This window comes from Amphiprion ocellaris, chromosome 9 (assembly GCF_022539595.1).
Source record: "Amphiprion ocellaris isolate individual 3 ecotype Okinawa chromosome 9, ASM2253959v1, whole genome shotgun sequence".
Taxonomy (NCBI): domain Eukaryota; kingdom Metazoa; phylum Chordata; class Actinopteri; family Pomacentridae; genus Amphiprion; species Amphiprion ocellaris.
Genome location: NC_072774.1, coordinates 30,603,950 through 30,626,171, shown reverse-complemented (window position 1 = coordinate 30,626,171; position 22,222 = coordinate 30,603,950). Strand labels below are relative to the sequence as shown.

Sequence of the window (22,222 nt, the reverse complement as noted above, 5' to 3'; positions counted from 1 at the left end):
GATTTATATTATATTTTACTGCACTGTAAGCACCTGCTCATTACAAAAATGCCTGTCAGTAAAGGATTAAAAAAAACTCCGACAACACAATCCAGGTTGTTCCATAGACTGTAAATATAGAACCCTAACCCTCTTTATATACAGTCTATGGTTTGTCCATCCATTCTCTGCTCCTATAGCCCAGCAGACTCTACACTTTTTATTTGAACTGTATACATACTTAATGGGCATTTTCTATTATGATATAGGCCAGTGGGGTGCGATATAATTGAATAAATTAGGAAACATTCAGTGCCCCCATCTTTTCTGCCCGGGCAGAAACAAGTTTAGCAGTGATGGGAAGGCTCTCTGAAAAAAGCCGGTTCTTTTGTCGTGGTTCCCAAAGAAGAGCCCTCTCTTTCGGCTCCCAAACTGCTCCTAATGTAGTACTATTTGTAGCCTCATATTTTAGCCTAACCTGGTAAATGTGAATGATGTGTGCATTGATAAGCCCTTTTGCATTCAGTGTTTTATGAGAAGCTTCATATTTGCTTCATTTTGTGCATTTGTTCTGTTACAAGAGCAAGCAGTCTAACTTTTAATATTTTAATCAAACGTTTTATGCACAAAAAACATAGGAACAGAACACTGCACACAAACCCACAGAACAGAACCAGAACCAAACTCGGTATTCAAACAGCATAAATGTCCTCCATGCAGGTTGACATTCAGAAAAATCAGCTCCCTGAGCTTGGATGGGCTGATACCATTTCTCCTTTCAGTGAGTATCTGCCCTGTTTTTGAGAAGATTCTCTCAGTTGGAACAGAAGATACCACAATACAGTCTCCCCTCCATCACCTTCACCAGGTGGGGGAAGACTGAGGCCTTGGCCTGCCTCCAGCTCAGTGGATCATCTGCTGGTTGGGTGAGGGGCTCCTCTAGATATGATCTCAACTCCATTACAGCATCAGCTGTAGGACTTCTCCTTGCAGCATCTCCTGTAGTTCTTACATCAAAGAGCCTCCACACAGCAGAAGTTTGTGGCTCCTCCTCCACTCCGCCCTCTGATGGTGGAGGTGTCTGGCTGCTGGGTCACATTTTGCTGCTGCACTTATTCTCTGTAGTGCCTTGTCAACACCTCTGTTACTGAAGGCAAGCTTCTTAAACCTATGATACAGTAATGTGGTTTCTGCGAGGACAGTGTTAAACTCTACACTCTGTCCAAAAATTGATGGGAGTCTGCTCTTCTTATTCACTACAAAGCATCGGCTCTTCGAGCCACATCTTTTGCGCATGACACATCACTAAAGTTTAGTTTCTGGTCAGACTGACGGCTGGTTCCAATGGAAAACAAAGAGCTGGAAACTAGTTGCACTGGTGAAGCATCAATTTATGTGATGTACTCATGATTCTCATATTTCCTTATAGTTTCTGTTATTAGCATTACTATGAATGACTGCTTGCACTCTGTATTACTGGGACAAACTGGAATATGAGGTCTGCGGTCATGGAAAAAATTATTAGAACACGCTTGTTTTCTTCAATTTCTTGTTCATTTCAATGTCTGGTACCACTAAAGGTATATTACCTGAAGAATACAATGAGCATGACAAAAAATGCAGCTGATTACATAATACTTTATGTCCTATTTGACATGCTTCAGCTTAACAAGGGTGGTCTAATATTTTTTCTATGACTGTATGCGATTCAATGTGGAGTTACAATTGTACTTTAAAATGATGTATGCTGCTTTAGTATTACAAAAGAATGATCTCACTGGTTATCAGCACACAAAGAAACAGTGAGGCAAGACAAGGAACAAACAGTTTTATTGGACATTTTTACAATAGCGTTTGGAAAAAAAAATGTTAATCCTGCTTTCTTTAAAATGATACAACTTGAGTTTTTAGTGTCTTATTAAACTCTGCGTAATGATACCAATGAAAACTCCTACCATTCAAAATGTCTTGTTCTTCAGTCACACTTTAAAAATAACAACATATACACAATAAAAGAAATGAATGAGGGAGGTTTCACCTACACAACTGCCTCTATAATGAGACAAGCCTGTTCAACTCATGGAATTTAAATGGTAAAGTGCACAGATCAGGATGTTAACTGTGCTCCTCAGCGTCTGCTACGACGGGAGGGGGATGCTGACCTGAAAGAGAGGCATGGACACAACATTAATCCTGCACTAATCACACTTTACAGTGCAGACTACACAATACAAACATGCACAAGTGTCCCCCTCCCACCAAACACACGTTCACAGTATGAAATAATGTATGTAACTTCCATAAAAACTAGCATTCTGCAGATTCTAGAGAAGCAGTCCACCCTACAAAGCATAGTGCAAAGCCACAAATGTATTTGTTTGATTATCTTTGGCATTAAAGAGACATTTTCTCTCTCTACTTTGGCCAGGAAGCAGTTTCATATTTTAACTATGTGCAACAAAACAGAGGCCTATGCTCTACTAAGGTAAAAGGAGGATTATGAAGCTTTCATGAATTTTGTTAGAAATTCATTCATTGCAAATTTGCATTTGACAGATCAAAGTGTCATGAAGGATTAGAACTCTTTATTGCATCAGACTTGATTTCACAGTTAAGAACATGTGGCTCCCTTTGACAATACATTTGAATAACATTCAGTAAACATTCTTTGTTTAGTTACTGAAAATAGGTCAATTAATAGGACTCCAGAGAAAATCACAATAAGACATACAATAAGAACATACAGTAGGTAAAAAGAGAGGAAAAAAACGAATACTACCTTGATCGCGACTTAGACTTGTGTTTGCGGCTTGCCTTCTTACCAGACTTGTGAGATTTTTCCATCGACCTTGAGCGACTACGTTTGGATTTCTTAGATTTCTTTTCCTTGCTAACTTCAGGGGTAGGGGATCTACTTGAGTCAGAGTCTGAGTGTCTCTTGCTAGCTTTGGCAGAGCCCTTCTTACTGGCTTTACTGTCGTGTCGAGAGTGCTTGTCACTCTGGGAGTCTGTGCAGGAATCACTCTCTTTCCTTTTCTTTGATTTGCCATTCTCCTCTGCAACTACAGAGCTTCCTTTTTCCTTTTCCCTTTCTTTTTCTCGGGGCTTTGGCTTTTCTTTCTTCTTATCTGTCTCTTTTTCCCTATCCTTATCCTTCTTTTTCTTGTCTTTCTCATGACTACGACTCCTTTCCCTCCTCCTTTCTCTGTCTTTGCTAGAGGCCTTTTGTTTGTGTTTACTGCTACGGTTGTGACTGCTGTCTCTGCGCTCTCGACTCCTTTTCCTCTCTTTTTCCCTTTCTTTCTCCCTCTCTCGCTCTCTGCTACGACTGCGGCTGTCTCTGGCTCTAGCTCTGCCTCTGTCTCGGTCTCTCTCTCTGGATCTGGATCTACTCCGGCGACTCCTGTGCTCCCTGGAATCACTGCGGTCTTTCTTGTGGCGACCTGATCGCTCTGCGCTGCTCCTCCTCCTGTCTCTGCCCTTCTCACTACGATCACTACGATGTCTGTGGGAGCTGTGGCTTCGGCTGCGCCGACGGGCTTTGTGGGATGAAGAGCGACTACGCCTCCTCTTCCTTCGTGGGGAAGAGGATCGAGAGGAACTGCGAGAAGATGCTGAGGAAGATGAAGATGAGGAAGAAGAATGACTGCTGCTGTGGCTTGAGGTGGAGCGGGAGCTGCTGCTGTGACCGTTGGCTGGAGAATCGCTTCCACCTCTCCCTGATCGCTCCTTCCCTCGGCCTGAGTGCTTGCCCTCACTACCTTCCCTCTCACTACGAGACCTACGCCTGTCTGCTAAGGGCTCTGCCTCCCTCTCTTTTACTTCCTGTTTGTGTGGATTTTCCAACTGACTCTCTTCATATTCCCCCCTTTCTCTGCTCAATCTCTCCTTCGCCATCTCTTCTGTACAAACAGACAAAGATTCAGGTTAAAGAAAAAACAAGAAACATCAGGAACACACTGCTTAAGCTTTATATAAATACCATCTCTAACCTTGAATATGTTCTAGTATGGAGCTTCAAGTCAACGTAATGTTGCAAGCATTTGCACCAATCTGTAAGTGTCTACATTTACAACACAGTAACTCGGTTCAGCACCTTTCTAGGTTGTTGGAGCTATGATTTATATTTGGAAAAACAAAAACAGCCAAATTACATTGAGCAACAAAATGAAAATATGGAAAATATTTTTGCCATTTCACAGTATTGCTGTTTGTTTTTACTAAAAAAAAATAAATAAATCACTGACAAAAACTTCAAGTCTTACCACGTGCAAGCAGAGCCTCTTGTGCTTGTTTTTCTTGCAGCTGCTGCATCTCCCGCTCTTTGCGGCGAAAGGCATCCTGTTTCTCCCGGATGCGGTGCCGTAACTCTTCCTCATCTGTGTCGGAGGATTCAGATCCTCGAATGCTGCGGCCATCCTCATCCTCACTCTCATCTGAACCATAGTCACCCAGCCCGCCTGCCACAACAGAGCCCCCAGGTTGTTGAGTGTGGGAAAGCACAAAGATGCAGTCTCACAATCAGGTTCCACTTAAGAAACCACTTAATCCCAACCCAAGGTCCCCATGAAAGGCGGTTAATTCTGTGTAACTTGTATTTCATACTAATAAACCTCTTAAAAACAAAGACTATACATATAGCCCTTACACACTTGAAACACTCGTGTAAATACTTTGTATTTGAGAGCATGCTTCTAATATCAAAGTGCAAAATCAAAGGCCACTTCTGCCTTAATTACTCTTAAAAACTGGGTAACGTATTTGGATGTCATGTCTTGTGCCAACAGCTTTTCCCACGTTGCTACTAACACTCCACCATGTATTAGAAATTATATGTATTTCCCTCCCCTCCCCCCCCAGTGACAGAAAAAGGGATACTCACTGAGACCAGTCAGAGAAGCCAGTGCACTTGACTGTGCCAGCTGTTTTGCAGGAGCTTTGATTCACATCAACAACAGGAACAACATGTTAAAACACATACTGCCATTTTGTCAAAGGGAAGAGTCGCTAGAGAAGGGGGTCACAGATAAAGCACTATTCACAAGAGCTGCCATTGGTAACAAGAGAAAAAAAAATAACACAAAAAATGAAAAAAAATGGAGAAAAGAGAGAGGGTTAACAAACATACTTCTGTCACACAATCCAAGTCAAACAGTCGGACAAGAGGAAAAGAACCAATCTGTACTAATGCACAGTCACTTCAATGGAGGAAGTCACTTGTATCTATAGGTGAGTGCTGGCCACACTCAGTGCAGAGACTTAATTCAGCCATACAGCAGGACCTTCAGTACCATGATGAACAGGTCTCCAAATATTGTTTGTGAAAAACCTGTCTCTGCTCTTTCCTTCTGATGCATTAGCAGAGAATGGTTGAAAATACACGAGACACACTCCCATGTTTCCAGCTCATCACCCTAGCTTACAGGGCATAGCACTAATTTAAGGAGATTATTATACAAATTATGGATTTTCTCCAGATTTAACTATAATGTCTTGAAGACAAGCATAGATGATGCATTAACTGGAAAAGACAAGAGCAGACCTCGAGTGGCTTTCCGGTGAGTCTCTCTGGCTACGTGCAGGATCTCTTCGTTAGTAACCTCGAGAAGGATCTCTGTCAGAAGAGTTTTTGTGATGATCATCTACAAAAAACGGAAAATAAACACAAACATCCCAAAATTTTCAATGAATCCTACAGAGAAACAGTTGCATTATCTCCAGTAGTCTGTCTGCACTTGACATGATATGAACAGTCAAACTGACCAGCTGGAACTCCTTTTCCTCTTCAGTCATCTCTGGTTCACTGTCTTCTACAGGAGGTGAAGGGCTCCTGACAGAAAACTCCTTCTTAATGGAAATCTTTTCATCTTCATCATTATCATCATTCCCCTCATCATCACTGTCCTGAAGAAAATAAAGGCAGAGACTGAGTTTCAAAGAATACAGTGTGCATTTGTAAAGGCAATCACTGCACCAGACCGGATTTATAGGCCTGAGAAAAGAGTTCACACAGCACGCAGATTGTAACCTGTTTTTCAAAGGAACCACTTTGCAGTCAAGGACAGAAAGAAGTTGCTTACAAATTTGCTCTTGCGGGGCACACGTGGCCCATCACCTTCCTCATCTGGCTCGTGCTCTTTGCCATCGTCTTTTGCCATTTCTGCTCTCTCCTTCTCCATTCGCTCTCGCTCCAGCTTCTTCTGCTTCTCCCGGTCCATCTTTTCAAGACCTTCTCGGATCCATGCAGGCAGCGTGCGCCTTTTTACAGCATCTAAAGGTGAGATTAAAGATCAAAATGAATTGTCCACACACTCAAGTCTTTATTAAGCTGTATCCACCCCTTCTGAACCTTCACTTGCTTAAGATGGCTTGTAAATACACATATTCTTTATCCTGACTACAGCTTTCTGCACAAAACACAGAAACAAAGTATCTCAAAAAACTGCCCCTCTTTAAGATTCAGCACACAAACAGAACAGCATATATCCATGGAACTCAAGCAGTCTTTGTCTTAATTTGCTGGCTTAGTTAAGTTTTTGCAAGCTCCACTTCATTATATTTAAGACTTCTTCAGGCTTTTTAAGTATCACACAGAATATAATGTAATGCCGGTCTCATGGAAACATGATCCATGGAATGACAGAAGGATAAAGGAACAGAAAGGATGACAGGTGTTTTTTTGAAAAAAAAAAAAAAAAAAACTAAATAAATAAAGGTCATTGAATTTAATTATTACTTTTTTTTCTCCCAGCAACACTATTAACACCACTTACAATTTCTCCATTGTCATCTTGCTGGTCTAATTCCAGCAAAGGAAAACCACACCACAGTTATTTAGTACATACATTTCCTTCTGCATATAACAATCATTCCTAATTATACAATCATACAATGCTTCCAATTAATATGACCTGGAGTATGATTAACAGCAAAAAATTATTATTTCTGTTGAGAATTTTGATTGACGATTTTGATTATCTATTTCTTGCTTCAGGTGTTTTTCAAGCAAATATGCTGAAGACTTGCTGGGTTTAGCTACAAAATATAAAGACTTTTGTCACACTACAGTTCATGATTGATGAATGGGCAAACAGAAAAAAGAAAGCAAATAGTAAGAAAGAGAAAATATTTAAGACTTGCAGAAATCAAACTGTTTAATACATTCTATAGGCGCTGAATTCAGGAGGCTGAATTCAATGCCTTTTTAGACTTTGAAGACCTGCAGATATTCTGACTCACCAAGTGGAGCTGGGGCCTCTGGTTTGACTGGTAGCTGGATTGGGGATCTGGGCCTGTCTCTGAACCCAGGTGGTCTGGTATCTCGTCTGTTCTGAGGAGGACCCTGCCAGTATGGAGAGTGGAAGCCTGCAGGTGTGGGGGCAAAGGATGAAGCCGCTCCATGCTGTGGAGAGATGGCACAAACTGAAAGTTAGAGGTAGTTCAAAGTATCAAAATTTCCTCTGATTCTGGCAATCAACCGAGTGTGGGGTTGCTGATGTCTATCCCCAAAGCATGTTAGCTGACATTCATCCATCACTCCTGATTGGGCCAGAGAGTCTGTCTGGTTTAACCAGGGAAATGTAAGTAAATAAAAATCAGCAACTAAAACAATACCAAACCATGCTGGATCCTCAACAAGCCAACAACTTCCTCTGCACAGCATCGAGAAAGCAATGACTGATACACCTAGATGCTTGGACCCGGCACACTTTCTACGGATTGCTCCTTCTTGTCACACTAAAACTGAAACGCTTCAACAGTTTCTACTGTAGCATCTGCATACCTGATAATCAAACTGGTTCATGGCCATGGGGGCCATGGCGTAGCTGTCGGGCTGTGCCCCATACCCATGGCTGTTCTGGGGGTAAACCCCATGGTGGGCTTCAGAGTTGAACTCCACGCTGTCCTGGCTGTTGCTGTCCTCACTGGGGTTCACCACATCCATTGGTCCTGACCCTGGAGGGATCCAGGCCTGTTCAGGGGGTGGAGGGGGAGGGGGCTGGCCATGCATTCCCCATTCTGTTAATCACAAAATAGTTAGTAGACAAAAGAAATTTCAATATTTTTAATGCTCAACATCTGCCTGAAGGGGGTTTGGGTTAAATTGGAATGCAACAGGTCAAAATGACAAATTCTATTCTTTCAATAGATAACAAGGTTTTATAAACAGCAGTAAAAACGCAGCACCTGTGCCAAAAATGTGAAAAAAATAATCAATACTCTAAGTCAAAAAAGTAACAAAACCATCTACAACTCAAGGTGATTTTAAGATTGCATTTTTGTGATTTTTCCCTATGATAGTAAAAACTGGAGAGACATGATCTGTGGGCAAATACAACAAGGGAATGACAAGCTGTGAAGGTCCTGCCAATCGAGGCTCATTAATGACAGCATTAGCACCTATATGGCATAAGCCTTAAACACTTGGCTATCAGCTCACCCTGTGAAAGGTTCGGTTGTGTACCTGGCTGCCACATTCTGCCAAATGCTGGGTCACCCTGGAAGGCACCATGGTTGCTCTGTCCGACAGATTCAATGCCTGGGATGTCCTGGCCATTGGGCTGGATATTGTGCTGCTCTGCTCCCGTCGACTCCTTTTGGGCTATCCATGCCTGTGCCAGGGCAGCCCAGTCCACTTGACCTGCACAAAGTCAGAATACATCCACACATTTAAAATACAGCATACATCAGATGACAAGGGTGTATTCATAGTAGCTATCAATCCTGTTTCAGCAGCAGGTAGATGTGCAAGAAATACTAAGAGATGCATATTTCTTTTGAGGAATAATGCCTTGATGCATCACTCACTGACCTGGATCTTGCTGGTGCTGGAAAGACTGCATCCACTGCTGCTGGCTCAAAGGCCACTGCGGCCAGGGCTGTCCTCCCTGGTCCCACATCACTCCTCTCTGGATTCACACCTAAAACATGCAAACCACCCACATTTCATTTTTAATTTGCACTCTCAGCGTGTCTTCAGCTGACGTGACGTGCTGCAGTCTATGCGCTATAAATTGCACTCGACTAACGGCCAGAAACTAGCGAGCTTCAGCTTTAATAAAAGTGCTAACGGTACCTTAAGGGCACCGGCTAGCTGTACGTTAGCTCGAGCAACCCTGAGACCATTCTTACCTTTTAATGGAGGACGCACATGTTATGTAGTATGGGTTCTTGTGCCATTACTGACGTAAGATACCAAAATACATTCAGGGCTGGCGAAATTCCAACCTCTAAAGCTTCCTCGAGTCAAGAGTTTAAGAGCTAAGGAAGCTAAACCGAGCTAACGTGAGCTAAGCTAGGTCTGAAAGCTAGCAGATAGTAGCACCCTTATCTAACAGCCGAACAAATGTGCTTTTACATTTAAATTACGTGCCAATGGGGATGTCTGAAAAGGATTCACACCGACGCTGTGCTTTCAGTAACATAATTCCCACCTTTTCCAGACAGCCTCTCTCCGGCGATGCGGCTCCAAATCAAAATGGCTGCAAAACGAGCTGCTGGGAGGAAGTGTTAGCCGAGGCTCTGCTGCCTTCAAGGTCGTCGGAAATGCGACAATTCAGGCATTATGTATGATTCTAATTTTGTGACGCTGCCGTGGCGAGCAGAGCTAAAACAGACTCCATCCATGTGTCGTACTGGGACATTTGTTTTTGCTTCTTCCAAAATGTTGTTGTATTTTTATTTTCCAATAAAGTTACTAAATGTTTTGTTTGGTGTGAGTATCTAACAGACTGAGGAATTTCACCTGAAGCAGAAGAACGTCAATAAACACAAATCTAATTTAATCCTCAACAACACTGAATCAATTTAGGATTAGAGTGAAGTAACTATAGACATTAACTTTAATCTAAATATAGGAAGCGCATTACTCACTCAGTAAATAAATAAATCGTCTACCTCTCGCATAACGACTCGTGGTCAGTACACTAAGTTTCATTTTGCCTGTTCTTGTTGATTTGTTTATGTTTTTGTTTGGCTGACCAATTTACTTGAACACACATAACCACTAGCGGGTGACTGACTTTTTGCTATGGCTCTTAGTTAGTAGAAGCAAACGAGAAGCAAGTGAAGGCAGCATCAGCTCCTTGAGGGATTCAGATGCTGATGAGGTTAAGGATGATAAAAACAATAGTGCTGAACTGTTTAAAAAATGTATAGAGTCAGTCAGGTGCTGTAATTAAAATCTAAAAACGAAAAATTCAATAAAAGTCACATGTTCATCTGATAATTAATGTTTGATTCAACAAACATTAGCCCTTTTTGTCAAGTTTGGGCCTTTTAACACAGACAAAAACAGTGTAATAAGCAGCAATGGCGAATCTGCTTTCCTATCTAATTCAAGTTGGCTTTAAACAAGATGTAATAATAATCAATTTGGTGTCAGTATGCAATGTTAAATCAAAGTTCTGGCATGATAGGCTCCTTCAGGACTCCATACACCGTCTGTAACTGTGATGTGCAGGATGAACAGGATCTCTGTGTCAACATTTAATTTGAAAATAGAAAATTATTTCAACTGATGTTCAGCTTCCATGGTGCATGTTGGTAATATGTGCCAAATCAAACTACATCATGCTGTATAATGCAGCAGTATAGAAATAATGCACAGGATGGCAGAAGAATGTGGGGTGAACTTCAGCAAGGTGGTCTGTTAGCCTGCAGACTTCTTACTTAGCTGAACTAGGAAATACGAGAATCACAATATTTTTTATTTTCATTTTTTTAAATAGAGATTTATCACCACTATTGACCAAGGTCAACCACAGTACAGGAGAACATGCTGGAATTAATTATATCAGCACTAATAGTTTGTTACAGTCATTTAGGTAGGTCGAAGTGCAATCCAACCACTTAGCCGCAATGTAATTTGACCTCTAAATGTTTATTCTGATCATATATCATTTAAAACATGAAAGTTAATGTAAAAGTAAGAATGAAATGCTGAAAAACTAATTTTGGAATCCACAAAGGCGTATATGGGACACTCTGTTACCCTAGTGTTGGTTTCTGTATGAAGAAGTCATTCTGTAGTTCTTGTTAACGATAGTTTGTGTCAGATTATCTAGATTTGTCATTTTGTAGGGCCATGGTCCTGGACTGTATTTCTGTCTTTTTATTTCATGTTTTTCTATATAAAAGTAGGATGTGCATTTTAAATTCAAGCATCAAGACACATATTTACATAGTTACATCTGTAAATATTTCCACTTTTCATGAAGTGCCTCATTTATCACTGACCAATCAGGTGACCTTTGATTCAAATACAAACAATGCCACTCAAGAGTTCTACAATGGTGACAGCAGAGACTCAACACTGAGAATCTCTCTGCAGACTTCACTCACTCTTCAACCTAAACACACTCTGAAGATCAACTCTGTTTGAGGACTCTCCACTTTAACACTGAGCTTCAAATCGTTGTGAAACTTTACTTGTCGCATTGACACTTAAACCTGTTCTGTATTGAGATATACAGCATTGAAATATTCATGGAGTTTGCTGAAGGAACCTGTGGCATCTACAGCCCCATCAAGGTATGTGAGAGATTTTTGTTAATAGAGTTCATCTCTAAATATTTTCAACTGTAGTTCAATTTTTTCAAACACACTAAGAACTCGATGTTTCCTTCACAGATGTTGTTTGACACACCAATGTATGAGCAGACCGTGCAGACCTGCTGGCACACGGCCTCTTGTCAGTCTCAGGTAAGGCCACATATAGTTTCATGTTCACACTAGAAGAAAGTAGCAGGTAAAATCTCATAAACAGCGTCTTTCACAGAAACAGAAAGACATGAAATCTTTTATTTGTTGGTCAGATTGGACTGATGGTTGAACTTTTGAGGCTCCAGCAGAAACAGCAGCTCCCCTCTCAGGTGACTGCTGAAGACATGACCGAGCTGCTGGTGGAGAAGAACAAACACACACTGAGATTTATGTAAGTTACTCACACACTCACTCCCAGGTCAGCACTACACCTGACTTTACCTCTGTGTAATGAGGAGGAGAGGAGCAGTGAAGATGAAGCTGTGTTTTATGTCTGTTTGAAGGCTCTGGGAGGACGATGTGGAGCACTTTGATGAGGCTGATATCAGGCCCCTACTCAGACTGGTAAGACCACAATCCTGGAAACAGCCAACACCAGTTTGGACTTTGTCAAACAACACTGAATTGTCTCCTGTAAACATGTCCATTCAGCCCATCATATATCACTCCCTATTTCAGGTGTTTGAGGTGAACACCAGAATGAAGATGAGGGATGTTGAGCTTGAAGCCCAAAGGCTGCTCAACTCACCAGAGGCCATGCCTCCTCAGATGAGGTGAGTTATATTTGATCCAGTTATTATCAGTTCAATCACAGTGGTTGTGATGTGTCTGTGGTTTAAAACTAATTCTAAATCAATGAAACCTACAGGCACTGCAAGATCCTGAGCCAGGCTAAGAAATATGCCAGAAACCTGACAGAGAAGCAGCAGGAGGCTCCCAACTCCAAACTGCTCGGCCTGCATGAAGTGGTATTGGAGGTGGTTCCAAAGGTCCTGCAGGGCTTCTACTTGCCTCCTCAAAACACTTCCTTCAACATGTCCTCCCAGGAGCTCAGTAAATTGGCTGTTGGAGTCACAAAAGCTGTTGAGGACCGGGTCTCTGCTGCTCTGTCCACCATCCGCTGTCAGGTCACCCTCTCCCGTTCCATCAGAGACCACATAGTCCAGTCTATCCAGGAAAAGGTCCGACGGAGTTACCCTGAAGACGTCCTGGAGGAGAGACTCAATTGTTTTGCATCCAATGTGCTGAACACCATTACCAATGTTGCAAAAGAAGAGATCTGTGGGCTGGTCCAGATTCAAATTCACACAATAGAGTTCATTACCATGGACAGTGGAAGTCCAGAAGCAGACTCTGCTGAGGTTTCCATTCCTCCACCTCCTGTGATTCCTGCTGATGAGTCTCCTGTCATCACTGCAGTGCAGGATGAGCTGATCATCACAGAGCAGCCAGTCCAGGAGGACAAATCCTTCAACACCACGACAGGTAGGAATTATTGTTCACATTCACTCATGCCTGAGCCATTAGGTCCATTGTGGGTAACTGGTTCTTCTGCTGAGTGGAGTTCAGTGACTGACTGCCCTGTGTTGCTTTTTCAGAGGCTCCAAAGACAGAGAGGAAAGGATTCAGCTCTTTCTTGCATTGGCTGCTGAAAAATGTCTTCTGCTTTGTCATGCCAGAAGATGACTAAAACAGAATATTTCAGCATTTTGCTGAAATTCTGTCTTTTGTCAACATATATGTATATAGTTATATACTGTGTAGAAAATAGATAAACTGCTGAACCTATGTATTGTCTGGAGGTGCATTTCTCTTCTTTTGGAGAAGAAAAGCCCACCAGGAACAGAAATTACTAAACTAACCAACAAATCATTTCAATACTCACACACAGAAAACAGTGGAAGAACTGCCCTGTATGTAGCCGGTGACACAACTGATGCAAGCAATTCCTCAGCCTCACTGAGGACTTTTCAGCACATTTAGTTTGAGATGGGAGTGAACAGAACAGACATCACATCTGAGTTGAAGTGCAGCAGGAGCCAAATCCCAGACTGTGATGCCAACAGGTGATGGTAAAAATTTATGAAGCCAAACATTTGAGCAGGGCCAGATTCAAAGAAGAACTTGGGCCACTATTTAAGTCTTTCCTGAGTCAACCAGTTCAGTTTGATCAATGGCTGTTAAAAATATGTGTATTTATGATCTACGCAATGTAAAACCTCAGTAGCAGAAAGTAGCTAATGTTAAAATCTGGCCCCAAGGCAAAAATCCATTGTTGGCAAACTGGTGACCTCCAGTAATCACTGCATTTCCTAAACTTAATAAGTGTTTAGCAATAAATATCTGAGAAAGTAAATATGCTGATTACTCAGTTGGCTGATTAACAGGAAACTAACATGGTTACAAGTATTTTTTAATGAGAAATATGGCAACAAAAAAAAAATCACTTGGTCCAATGTCATTTTCCCCCCTTAGTTTTCTTGGGCAACATCTGTGACTTCTTTGACACTTAAAACTGGTCTGTATTGAGATATACAGCATCACAATATTCACTGAGTTTATTGAAGGAATCTGTGGTATCTAAGGCTCCATCAGGGTAAGAGAGAGCTTGTTGTTAGTGGAGTTAATCTGTCAACAAGAGATGTTCGTGAATAGAACAGACATCCCATGGTGACCAGATACCAACAAATATGTTGTCAGGAAAAAAATCATCAGAAATATCTGGTTCAGTCTCTTAAACACAAATGTTTGCCATTTTCCATGGTTTTCTTGGACAGTAAACTCAACATCTGTCAAAGTTAGTCTGACAAAACATGATATTATCTGACTTTGGGATTTTAACCCAAGTTCTGCAGAGAACTGCTGTCTGAACAATTCAAGCAGGGAAATGTCTGAAGGCTGATAAATGTCCTCCAGTAATGTGACTCAGTCTCAGCTGTGGCTGAAGACTACAAATGTGAGAACAAAAAAAAAATCTTAAGGTGTGGAGATAGAAAGAAGTGAATTAATCACACCTTTGTAGTTCACATCTCATTTCTGCTGGAGAGCAGCAAGTCAAGGCCACATTAGCTGCTTGTAGTTTAACACACATGCATCTCACACCAAACAGTCGGAGGTTCAGTTGCCTTGTGATTAATGTAGGTGCCAGATTGTGAAGGCAGAATGTCAGGGGGAAAAAGGTGAAGCTGCATTGATTTTGATCCTTTTAAAAGCTGTCCAACTATGTTTTAGGAGCGCTAAATCCAAGCAGTACTCCTGAATGAACCCCTAACATTTCAGTTTGTATTAGTCTTGAACTTCCAAACGATCTAATTGCCTCAAAGTAATTCTCTCAAAATGAACTTGGGGCATTCAAGACACACAACTGCATTTCCTCAGTTTGCCTGTTTAGTGAGCCAACCATTTACCAAACACAAACAAGTTGATGTCATCTTGGGTGAATTCAAACAGCAAAATTCACGACAGAAGTACATTTTTGGGTCATGAATAACTGCAGTCAGCCATGGTCAAGTGTTAGAAACTGCTGGTTTTCACTTAAATATAATTTCATCGGGCACCCAGATAGCTTAGCGGGCTGAACAGGCGACTCATAAACAGAGGCAATAGTCCGTGATGCAGTGGTTATGGGTTTAAATCCAGCCCATGGTGATTTACTGCATGTTATTCCTTCACTCTTCTACCCATATTTCCTGTCTCTCTCCACTGTCCTATATAATAAAGGCCAAAAAATAAACATATAATTTCACAATCAGATCAGTGACTCTATACATCTTAGCAATTATGTTTTGTAAAAGATGCAGGGAATATAATTATTACACATAACTTGCTTTAATAAAATGTTATGTGCAGGTGTTGTTCAGTGCTATGTGGGTCTGTGGCAACGATAGGTAGTGTGACGAGCAAAGCCTCAGGCATGTGCAGTCTAAGTGTGTAGACGTTTGTCAGAGGAAATGTGTACAGCGTGTTGTCCATTAATGCATGTATGTGTGGAGTAAGGTGAGGCTGACAGTGACAGCAGCTTGCATGGTGAGAGCAGTAAAATTTAACCTCCACTGCTGGTAGATGAGCAATGCAGCAGCACCTTGTTAGTTTCTTACAAGTACCTCACACAAGGGGAGGGTGCCTTTCATTAAGTGAGATTAAATCACATGAAATGCTTCAGCAGCATGTCCTCCAGCTAAAAGCCTGCCCCCTCCCCCTTCCCACTTTAAAAATAGACAAATACATTTCAGAAAAGCTTTGCTCTTTCTGTTGGTGGCGGCTTGACAACCTGTTTTAACGTTCCAGCTGCATGACTGGGATGTCACAGCGTGTGGCAACAAGAGGACGTGCAAGGCGATGACGTTGCCCTTTTCCTCATTCCACACCCACCTCCTCTTCACCAGCTCACGACATGTTCTGAAGCAGTGCTGCTTTGCACCCGTCAGGGCCGATAACAGGCGAAGATGCGCTGAATATGGCACCATGGGATCCACAGCGACAGCCCAGAGAGATGGTCGACAACATCTCGCTTAGAGTAAAAACAGCATGACATCAGTTCCACAGCAGAAAACACAAAATCCATTGTGATTTTTATTCTATGTGAGGCTTAAAAAAAACAAAGAGAGACAGGTCCTGTTGAATGCACAGCTCATAAATTAGATTTATTTTGATACAGTACGTTTTTATACTCATTCCAAATGTTTAATAGTCCATAAATGAAGTTAAATGTCAATTTCTGGGAATAATAATCTGTCTTGAGGAAAAACCCTGCACGCCTGAAGCACCATGAGTCTGTATAGTGTCTACTATGTACAATTACATACACTCAATATTGTTTTTGCTTACAGTAAGTTGTACTGTACATAAATAAAACCCGCACATATCCCTCTTTACATTTGACTCTGCATATGTTTTCTTCTCACCATGCACAAGTTTGTAAATCCTGTAGCAGAGGCACTGATTTTGTCCTTGTGTTGAGAGAAAAGAATAAACCTCTCGGCTCTGATGCATAAGTTGAACTCTTCTCTTTCTTCCATTTTGGCAAAAGTCCAACAAGCAGGAAAAAATGAAAATAGTTTCATCTAAAACATTTTCATAGAAAAACACGGACAGACCGTTTGACATTTCAGGAATAGACAATACATTCATTAGAACATTAACCCATGCACATTACAGCAAAGATGTTTTTCCCATCAGGCTTACAGCTTTAAAGTTGATCCTGAAAATCTTTTTTATTTTTTGCTCAACCTAACGGATGGCATTAGGGGATAAAAAGTAAGTCCGATGTGGTGCTGACTCTTTGTCGAGCAGCTTAATGGGTTTGTGTGTGCGTCTACAGTTACAGTAGAGCCGTACTACAATGAAGGCAGACAAGGTGCTTTGTTGATTTGATAAACATCGAGTATGTCTGTTTGTGCAGTGAAACATGAGAACTATATCAATGACCTTGAGAGAATACACGTAAAAGAAACTCTGAATGACGTAAACTCTGCTTGAAATCGCAGTTGCAAAACTCGTCTTTGGCAAATGCAATTCATTGATAGTCTTACATTTATACATTCTGATGGTATGAAAACAATCCATTCACAGTAGGCTGTAAAACAACTGTTGTGCTACTCCTTAGAGGTGCTATGTGCAGCAGTTTCAGTCAGCATATAGATGTAAACCACTGTCAGCTGTGGTAAGTATTATTACACTATTTTCCTAAATAAGTAGGGCCAAGACAGAACGAACTGCTATTATCAATGCTTGGGTTTAGCAAATATACAAACAAAATCACTATAAGCTCCAAATGATATTGCTTACTATCATCATGCTGAGTGTCAATTTCTTTAGTGCAGAGAACAAATAAATCTGAATTCATTTACCTCTTTGCATTTTTACCATCTATTATCTGCTCATGTCAGAAACAATTAAATCCGAGTCATTGCCTCTCAGTGTAAAACATTTTGTGAGGAACCAGGGTTCTTCATGAGTGTAAATATGAAATTATGCAACTACACTGCTAACTGTGGTTTAATGTAACAATAATTTACTGATGTGAAAATGGCACACATAGCACCTTTAAACTACATTCACCTGTCTCTCACTCACTCATTCTTTCATACACCTGTACGCACACACTCACATACACAACTGACATCAACTAGTCAGCGCTGAGTGCAGTTTAACATGCAATAGTCCTGCTTGTTTCCAGTTAGTTATCGAAGCAAATTCCATCATGCATTTTCTATCCCGGCACGTGACAACGACCGAGATCAGACGATACATTTTGAAGAGCTCAGGTTCAATAACACTCTTTTCTCCTGACCTCGTTTTAAAGAACAGGATTCTTAAAATAGGAACCATTAATGAAAATCTGGGCTACAAACCACAAAGTAACTTTAAAATCTGTTTATGGTTTATATGTCTACGATATTTAGAAGTGCCAATATAAGTAAGACAAATGAGTTTTTAGTGAAGTCTTTCCCTTTTCTTGCCTCTGAATTGTCACAGCTACAGTAAGAGGAGCTGGAGAGGCTTTACAAGAACAAACAAAGCAAAACAGACATCTCAGGAAGCATACTGTCACAGGTGACGTTACAGCATTTCCTCGTAGAAGAGCAGGTATGCCTGAGAGTTGAGTACCCTTGACTCCGGTACCGTCTGAACGGTGGTATCACTGACGTACACCCACTGGCCCTGGGAGCTGCTGCTGGCATCCCTTGCACCTGAACAACACACAGCATTGATATTATGAGGCACAAAAGCTCAACGAGGAGTGTGAACATCATTAAAAAGCAAAATCTGTCCTAAATCTGTCAAGTCTACAGTGGTCATACATGTGAGAGGGCTCTCATAGCATGTTTCCATAAGAGCAGTGCAAAAACACTGCTATCCAATGAGGAAGCTTTCACAAACACTTCATGCAACTTTATCTGAGTGTCACAAGGAAATAAAAATTTGTCTATCAAACTGCAACCACTATAGTTAAGTAGTGAAGCCAGTGTCAAAAACTGTATTAGTTGCTACATGCATAAAACTTTAAATTTTAACTTTATTAAAACATATTAAATTTAGCAACAAATAAACATTTTCTGACTGGAATTTATTTGAACTTCATTAAATTCACACATTTAATTTCACTTCCCATACTGCCTGTCAAGGTGGCAAACAGAAAATAGTGTGTTTGTTTATGGTCCCTCAGCTCCATTTAGATACCTCCTTTACCCAAATGTCACTTTTCTGGTTTAATGGTTCATACATTTGTTGTGAGAGACAATCAAGTTTCAAAACATATGTGCACACACTTCTGGCGAGACTGAAGGCTTGGTACTGTATTTGAAATCAGTAGAATATTGATTTATATACACAATTTTCCTGATTTTATGGTTTTATAGCATACTACAAAACATTTGCAGCATCACAAATAAAAACAAGTAAAGCATTGAGAGAGCGCAGTACTCTGCCAAGGCTGCTCAGTCGTTGCATCATTTCTGACGGATAAGTCCTGGATTTGTAGCAGGATCACAATCGTGATCATCAGCAGGCAGCTGATGTTGTGTTCACTTGTTGTCATAGTTACAGTGACGCCGTGCTGCTATCTGGCAATGATACAGAAATCTTTAACAAATCCGCATTTCATCCAAATCCTATGTCTATTTTTGAGTAATGCTGCTAACAGACAAACAGACAAACGTATGCCAATCATCACATAACTCTGCCACGTTCCTTGGAATATTAATAACTATTTTTATATGTCGCAAACTTAATTAAACTGAGAATATTGCACTTGGTTACCTGCATGTTTTGGGGTAAAGCAGCAAGAACAGACATCACATTAAGCCTGTCTGTCAGCAGCCATTTCCACATGTTGGACCCTTGTGTCATAACTAACCAAAGGCTCCAACTATAATATGTCAAGTCTTATATTAGCTTGTTCGCAGCAAGGACAACCGCTTCCTTGAGTTTTTTTTTTTAACTACCTTCAGTGCTATAACTCTAGACACTCTCTTTGAAAAGAAAGAAAAAAGAAAAGAGAAAACATGGCTCTATTGAACACAAAGACCTCTATTCATCCTCTCTTTTGTAGACGATATATTCAAGGTTACAGGGAGTCAGGCCTTTGTTGCCCAAATACTGACTTGCTTTCATGAACACACAGAAACACAGAGACAATAAAAAAAATAGATAGAAGGTCTTAATAGAGCTCAAGCAAGCTCACCCCTGACCTGGCAGGTTCTTGTGGTGCTGTTCCGTTTTCCTGTGGGGAGCGCGCACTTTTACATATGCGGTGTAGTGGCCCCCGCGCATTGAGCCGCTGTGCTCGACAATCCCATAAAGGCTGTAGAGGACACGCTCACCAGCTGCCAAGTTCTAGCAAAAAGGGAGAAAAAATAGATTAGCAAAAAGGGAAACAGAAGTAAAGAAAAAAAAAGAAAGATACGTCAATGTAAGTGTTCAAGACTAGCACCAACCAAGAACATGCAAGACAAACTATTGAAGTAATATGGCGATAGTAACTTATCAGTAAATGTAGAAAAGGTTTCTCAGTAGGAGGTTCCATCAGAAATTTGACATAGAAAAATGAAGTTAAATGTAAAGTAAATTAAATACGTCTCCACTTAAAGCAGACTTGTGCCCTATGTTGGAATGATACCTTGCAGGAAGCAGAACAGAATGGAGCCAGATCCAGTACGAGAGGAAAGTCAACATGGCGGTTCACCTTTCGTAGGTTCATCCCGGCCTTCAAGTGCAACAAACACAAAAGAAAATTAAAAAGTACAGTAAAATCAACATTTAGGCTTGCAACAACCTGTCAGTGTCTCTGATTGGGATACACAGATATATATTCACAGTAACCACTGAGCATTTGTGATATAAAATGGAGGCTGATGACAAGGAGAATGTGGCTGCCTACCTGGTGGAAGCGTTTAAGATGCAATGTGATGACAGGAGGCAGCGAGGATATCAGCATCTGTTTCCTAGCACTGGTGTAAATCTTCTCCAGTTTCTTATCTGCGCAAGTCACGCACAACACAAAGACAAGTCAAAAAAGCTCAAGTAATTTATAGAAATACAGAAACAGCAACTATTCATCACAGGATCGTAGGGACCCCAGGGCGCTTGGAGAAAATGACAACTGCAAAAACATAGTTGTCCCTAATGTAGGCCTTCACTCAGACACTAGCAAGGATTTGCTCTGATGTGCGTAAACACATACTGCAGCTGATAAAACCAAACCGGGTCAGGCATCAGTCAAGGACTGAGATGGTAGCTGCGTATGTAACCATACTGGCAGCAATAAGAGTGTTTGGAGCATTGTGAACACACATTCATTCAGGAGATAAAAAGACTGTACTGTAGCCGCATGTATGAATGTTTTGATACTTTTTTCCAGTAAAAAAAAATGCTGTTTGTTATAATCTATTGTAAGTGGGATGAATTCAGACTGCCTACAGCCAACACGTTTCATGAAGGACAAAACTACCAACTTTGTAGAATTAACTATTGAGTTTACAGAGAATGTCGGATGTTTAAAGTGGATTTTGTGGCCAGTGTCTCTGTAATGGTTTCCTACATCATAGTAATCATTTCCAGGTCGGCTTTTAGCACTGTGGCTCCAGATGTTTTGTCTTACCTGCTGCGCTGCTCTTGCGTACTTGCTTCTGCCTACGTTCAGTGCAGCTCTCACAAAGCAGCTTGTTGTTGCCCATCAGCAGTTCCACAGAGGTGAACTGGTGGAGGCAGGACTGGATGGAGCACTCCTTGGAGCTGGGGGTATAACTGTGGGACAGCACCTGGAACGCTCCCTGGTGGTGCTGATGGTGCAGATTATCTCGGGTTTGTGCTTCTCCCTGCTCCTCGGGAGAACAGTGTGTGGAAGTGGAGCAGTCCCCAGAGCTGAAGCCCAGGTTGACTTTTGAAACTGCAGTAACCAGCTGCTCCACAGCGCCACCTTGCCTTGCAGAGGATGATGATGAGGGGGAGGAGGCGGAGACAGGTGTTGGGGACGGAGTGAGGGTGGAAGTGGGTGATGGGGTGGACACGTGTCCGTGGCTGTGGCTGGAGGAGGCCCGTGGGGTCCACTCGCTCTCAGAGGCCTCACTGTCAGCGTCGTTACTGCTGTCCTGAGCACCCGAGTCTCTTTCACTGCCATCTGATAGGCTGCCAGCAGCCGCCATTTTACAGACCGAGACGCCACGAGCTGATCCACCAGCGACCCCTTCGTCCTCCGGTCGTTCTGCACCACAGCCTGCTCCTTTCTCCTCCACAGAACTGGAAGATCTCCTGCTCTGCTGTTTCTGTGGAAAAGCAAAACATGCATGTTATCTGCTTTTAGAGCTGCAGACTCTGCTAACTTTACACATCGACCCTGACTCATTTTTTCATACAAGTTGCTGAGGCCAACTGCAGTCATGCTTGTAACAATATTTTACATGGCTTTTATGTGAATATGGGCATGCACACTGCTAGTACAGTTGGGCAAAAGATTCCGAGTCTTCTGTGTTACATTCTCTGAAGAAGCATTGGAAGAAATAGTTTAAACTGTCCAACATTCCAATACCCACAGTCTTCTCCCATGAGCACCGAGGTCAACTCAACACTCCCCACAGACCACACAAACAGACCTGCATACACTAGAGTGACAGCAATGAATGCATACATCACAAACCCTGTGTGCTTTACAATCCACTGCAGTAAATAGAATTTATGAGCTACAATATCTAAAGTCATG

At 41.5% G+C, this 22,222-nt stretch overlaps 3 protein-coding genes across 8 annotated transcripts in view; 1 reads left to right on the top strand and 2 right to left on the bottom strand.

Annotated features, from left to right (window-relative positions):
* Nucleotides 1–1,792: 1,792 nt before the first annotated feature.
* Nucleotides 1,793–9,540, bottom strand: pnisr (PNN-interacting serine/arginine-rich protein). Of its 3 annotated transcripts, none has more exons than XM_023281129.3 (12): nucleotides 9,414–9,540; nucleotides 8,792–8,900; nucleotides 8,420–8,620; nucleotides 7,763–7,998; nucleotides 7,219–7,381; nucleotides 6,060–6,250; nucleotides 5,743–5,883; nucleotides 5,522–5,621; nucleotides 4,862–4,915; nucleotides 4,245–4,439; nucleotides 2,759–3,881; nucleotides 1,793–2,141 (listed from the first exon to the last, which is right to left on the bottom strand). In XM_023281129.3, exons 2-12 carry the CDS (start codon nucleotides 8,877–8,879, stop codon nucleotides 2,108–2,110), a joined length of 2,526 nt encoding a protein of 841 aa, XP_023136897.1. In that variant the 5' UTR covers nucleotides 8,880–8,900; nucleotides 9,414–9,540; the 3' UTR covers nucleotides 1,793–2,107. The 3 variants fall into 3 exon arrangements, with proteins under 3 accessions (XP_023136897.1, XP_023136898.1, XP_054869746.1); XM_023281130.3 differs by having other exon boundaries at nucleotides 8,444–8,620; XM_055013771.1 differs by lacking the exons at nucleotides 1,793–2,141; nucleotides 2,759–3,881; nucleotides 4,245–4,439; ... (1 more) ...; nucleotides 5,522–5,621; nucleotides 5,743–5,883 and having other exon boundaries at nucleotides 6,108–6,250; nucleotides 7,827–7,998.
* A 1,926-nt stretch (nucleotides 9,541–11,466) lies between these two features.
* LOC111575805 (uncharacterized) lies at nucleotides 11,467–13,213 on the top strand. The gene is made up of 7 exons (XM_023281151.2): nucleotides 11,467–11,511; nucleotides 11,611–11,682; nucleotides 11,796–11,914; nucleotides 12,027–12,087; nucleotides 12,202–12,296; nucleotides 12,392–13,008; nucleotides 13,122–13,213. The coding sequence occupies exons 1-7, from the start codon at nucleotides 11,467–11,469 to the stop codon at nucleotides 13,211–13,213; spliced, it is 1,101 nt and encodes a 366-aa protein (XP_023136919.2).
* A 2,922-nt stretch (nucleotides 13,214–16,135) lies between these two features.
* The window catches only part of usp45 (ubiquitin specific peptidase 45), a 35,998-nt gene continuing 29,911 nt past the window's right edge, over nucleotides 16,136–22,222 (bottom strand). For 3 of the 4 annotated variants that reach the window (XM_035953248.2, XM_023281126.3, XM_023281127.3), the window contains 5 exons: nucleotides 21,125–21,788; nucleotides 20,405–20,502; nucleotides 20,144–20,230; nucleotides 19,716–19,860; nucleotides 16,136–18,215 (listed from right to left, as the gene is read on the bottom strand). In XM_035953248.2, the coding sequence (XP_035809141.2) occupies nucleotides 18,085–18,215; nucleotides 19,716–19,860; nucleotides 20,144–20,230; nucleotides 20,405–20,502; nucleotides 21,125–21,788 (1,125 nt within the window). In that variant the 3' untranslated portion in view covers nucleotides 16,136–18,084. Of the gene's footprint in view, nucleotides 18,216–19,708; nucleotides 19,861–20,143; nucleotides 20,231–20,404; nucleotides 20,503–21,124; nucleotides 21,789–22,222 lie in introns of all 4 variants that reach the window. The other variant, XM_055013548.1, reaches the window with a different exon arrangement.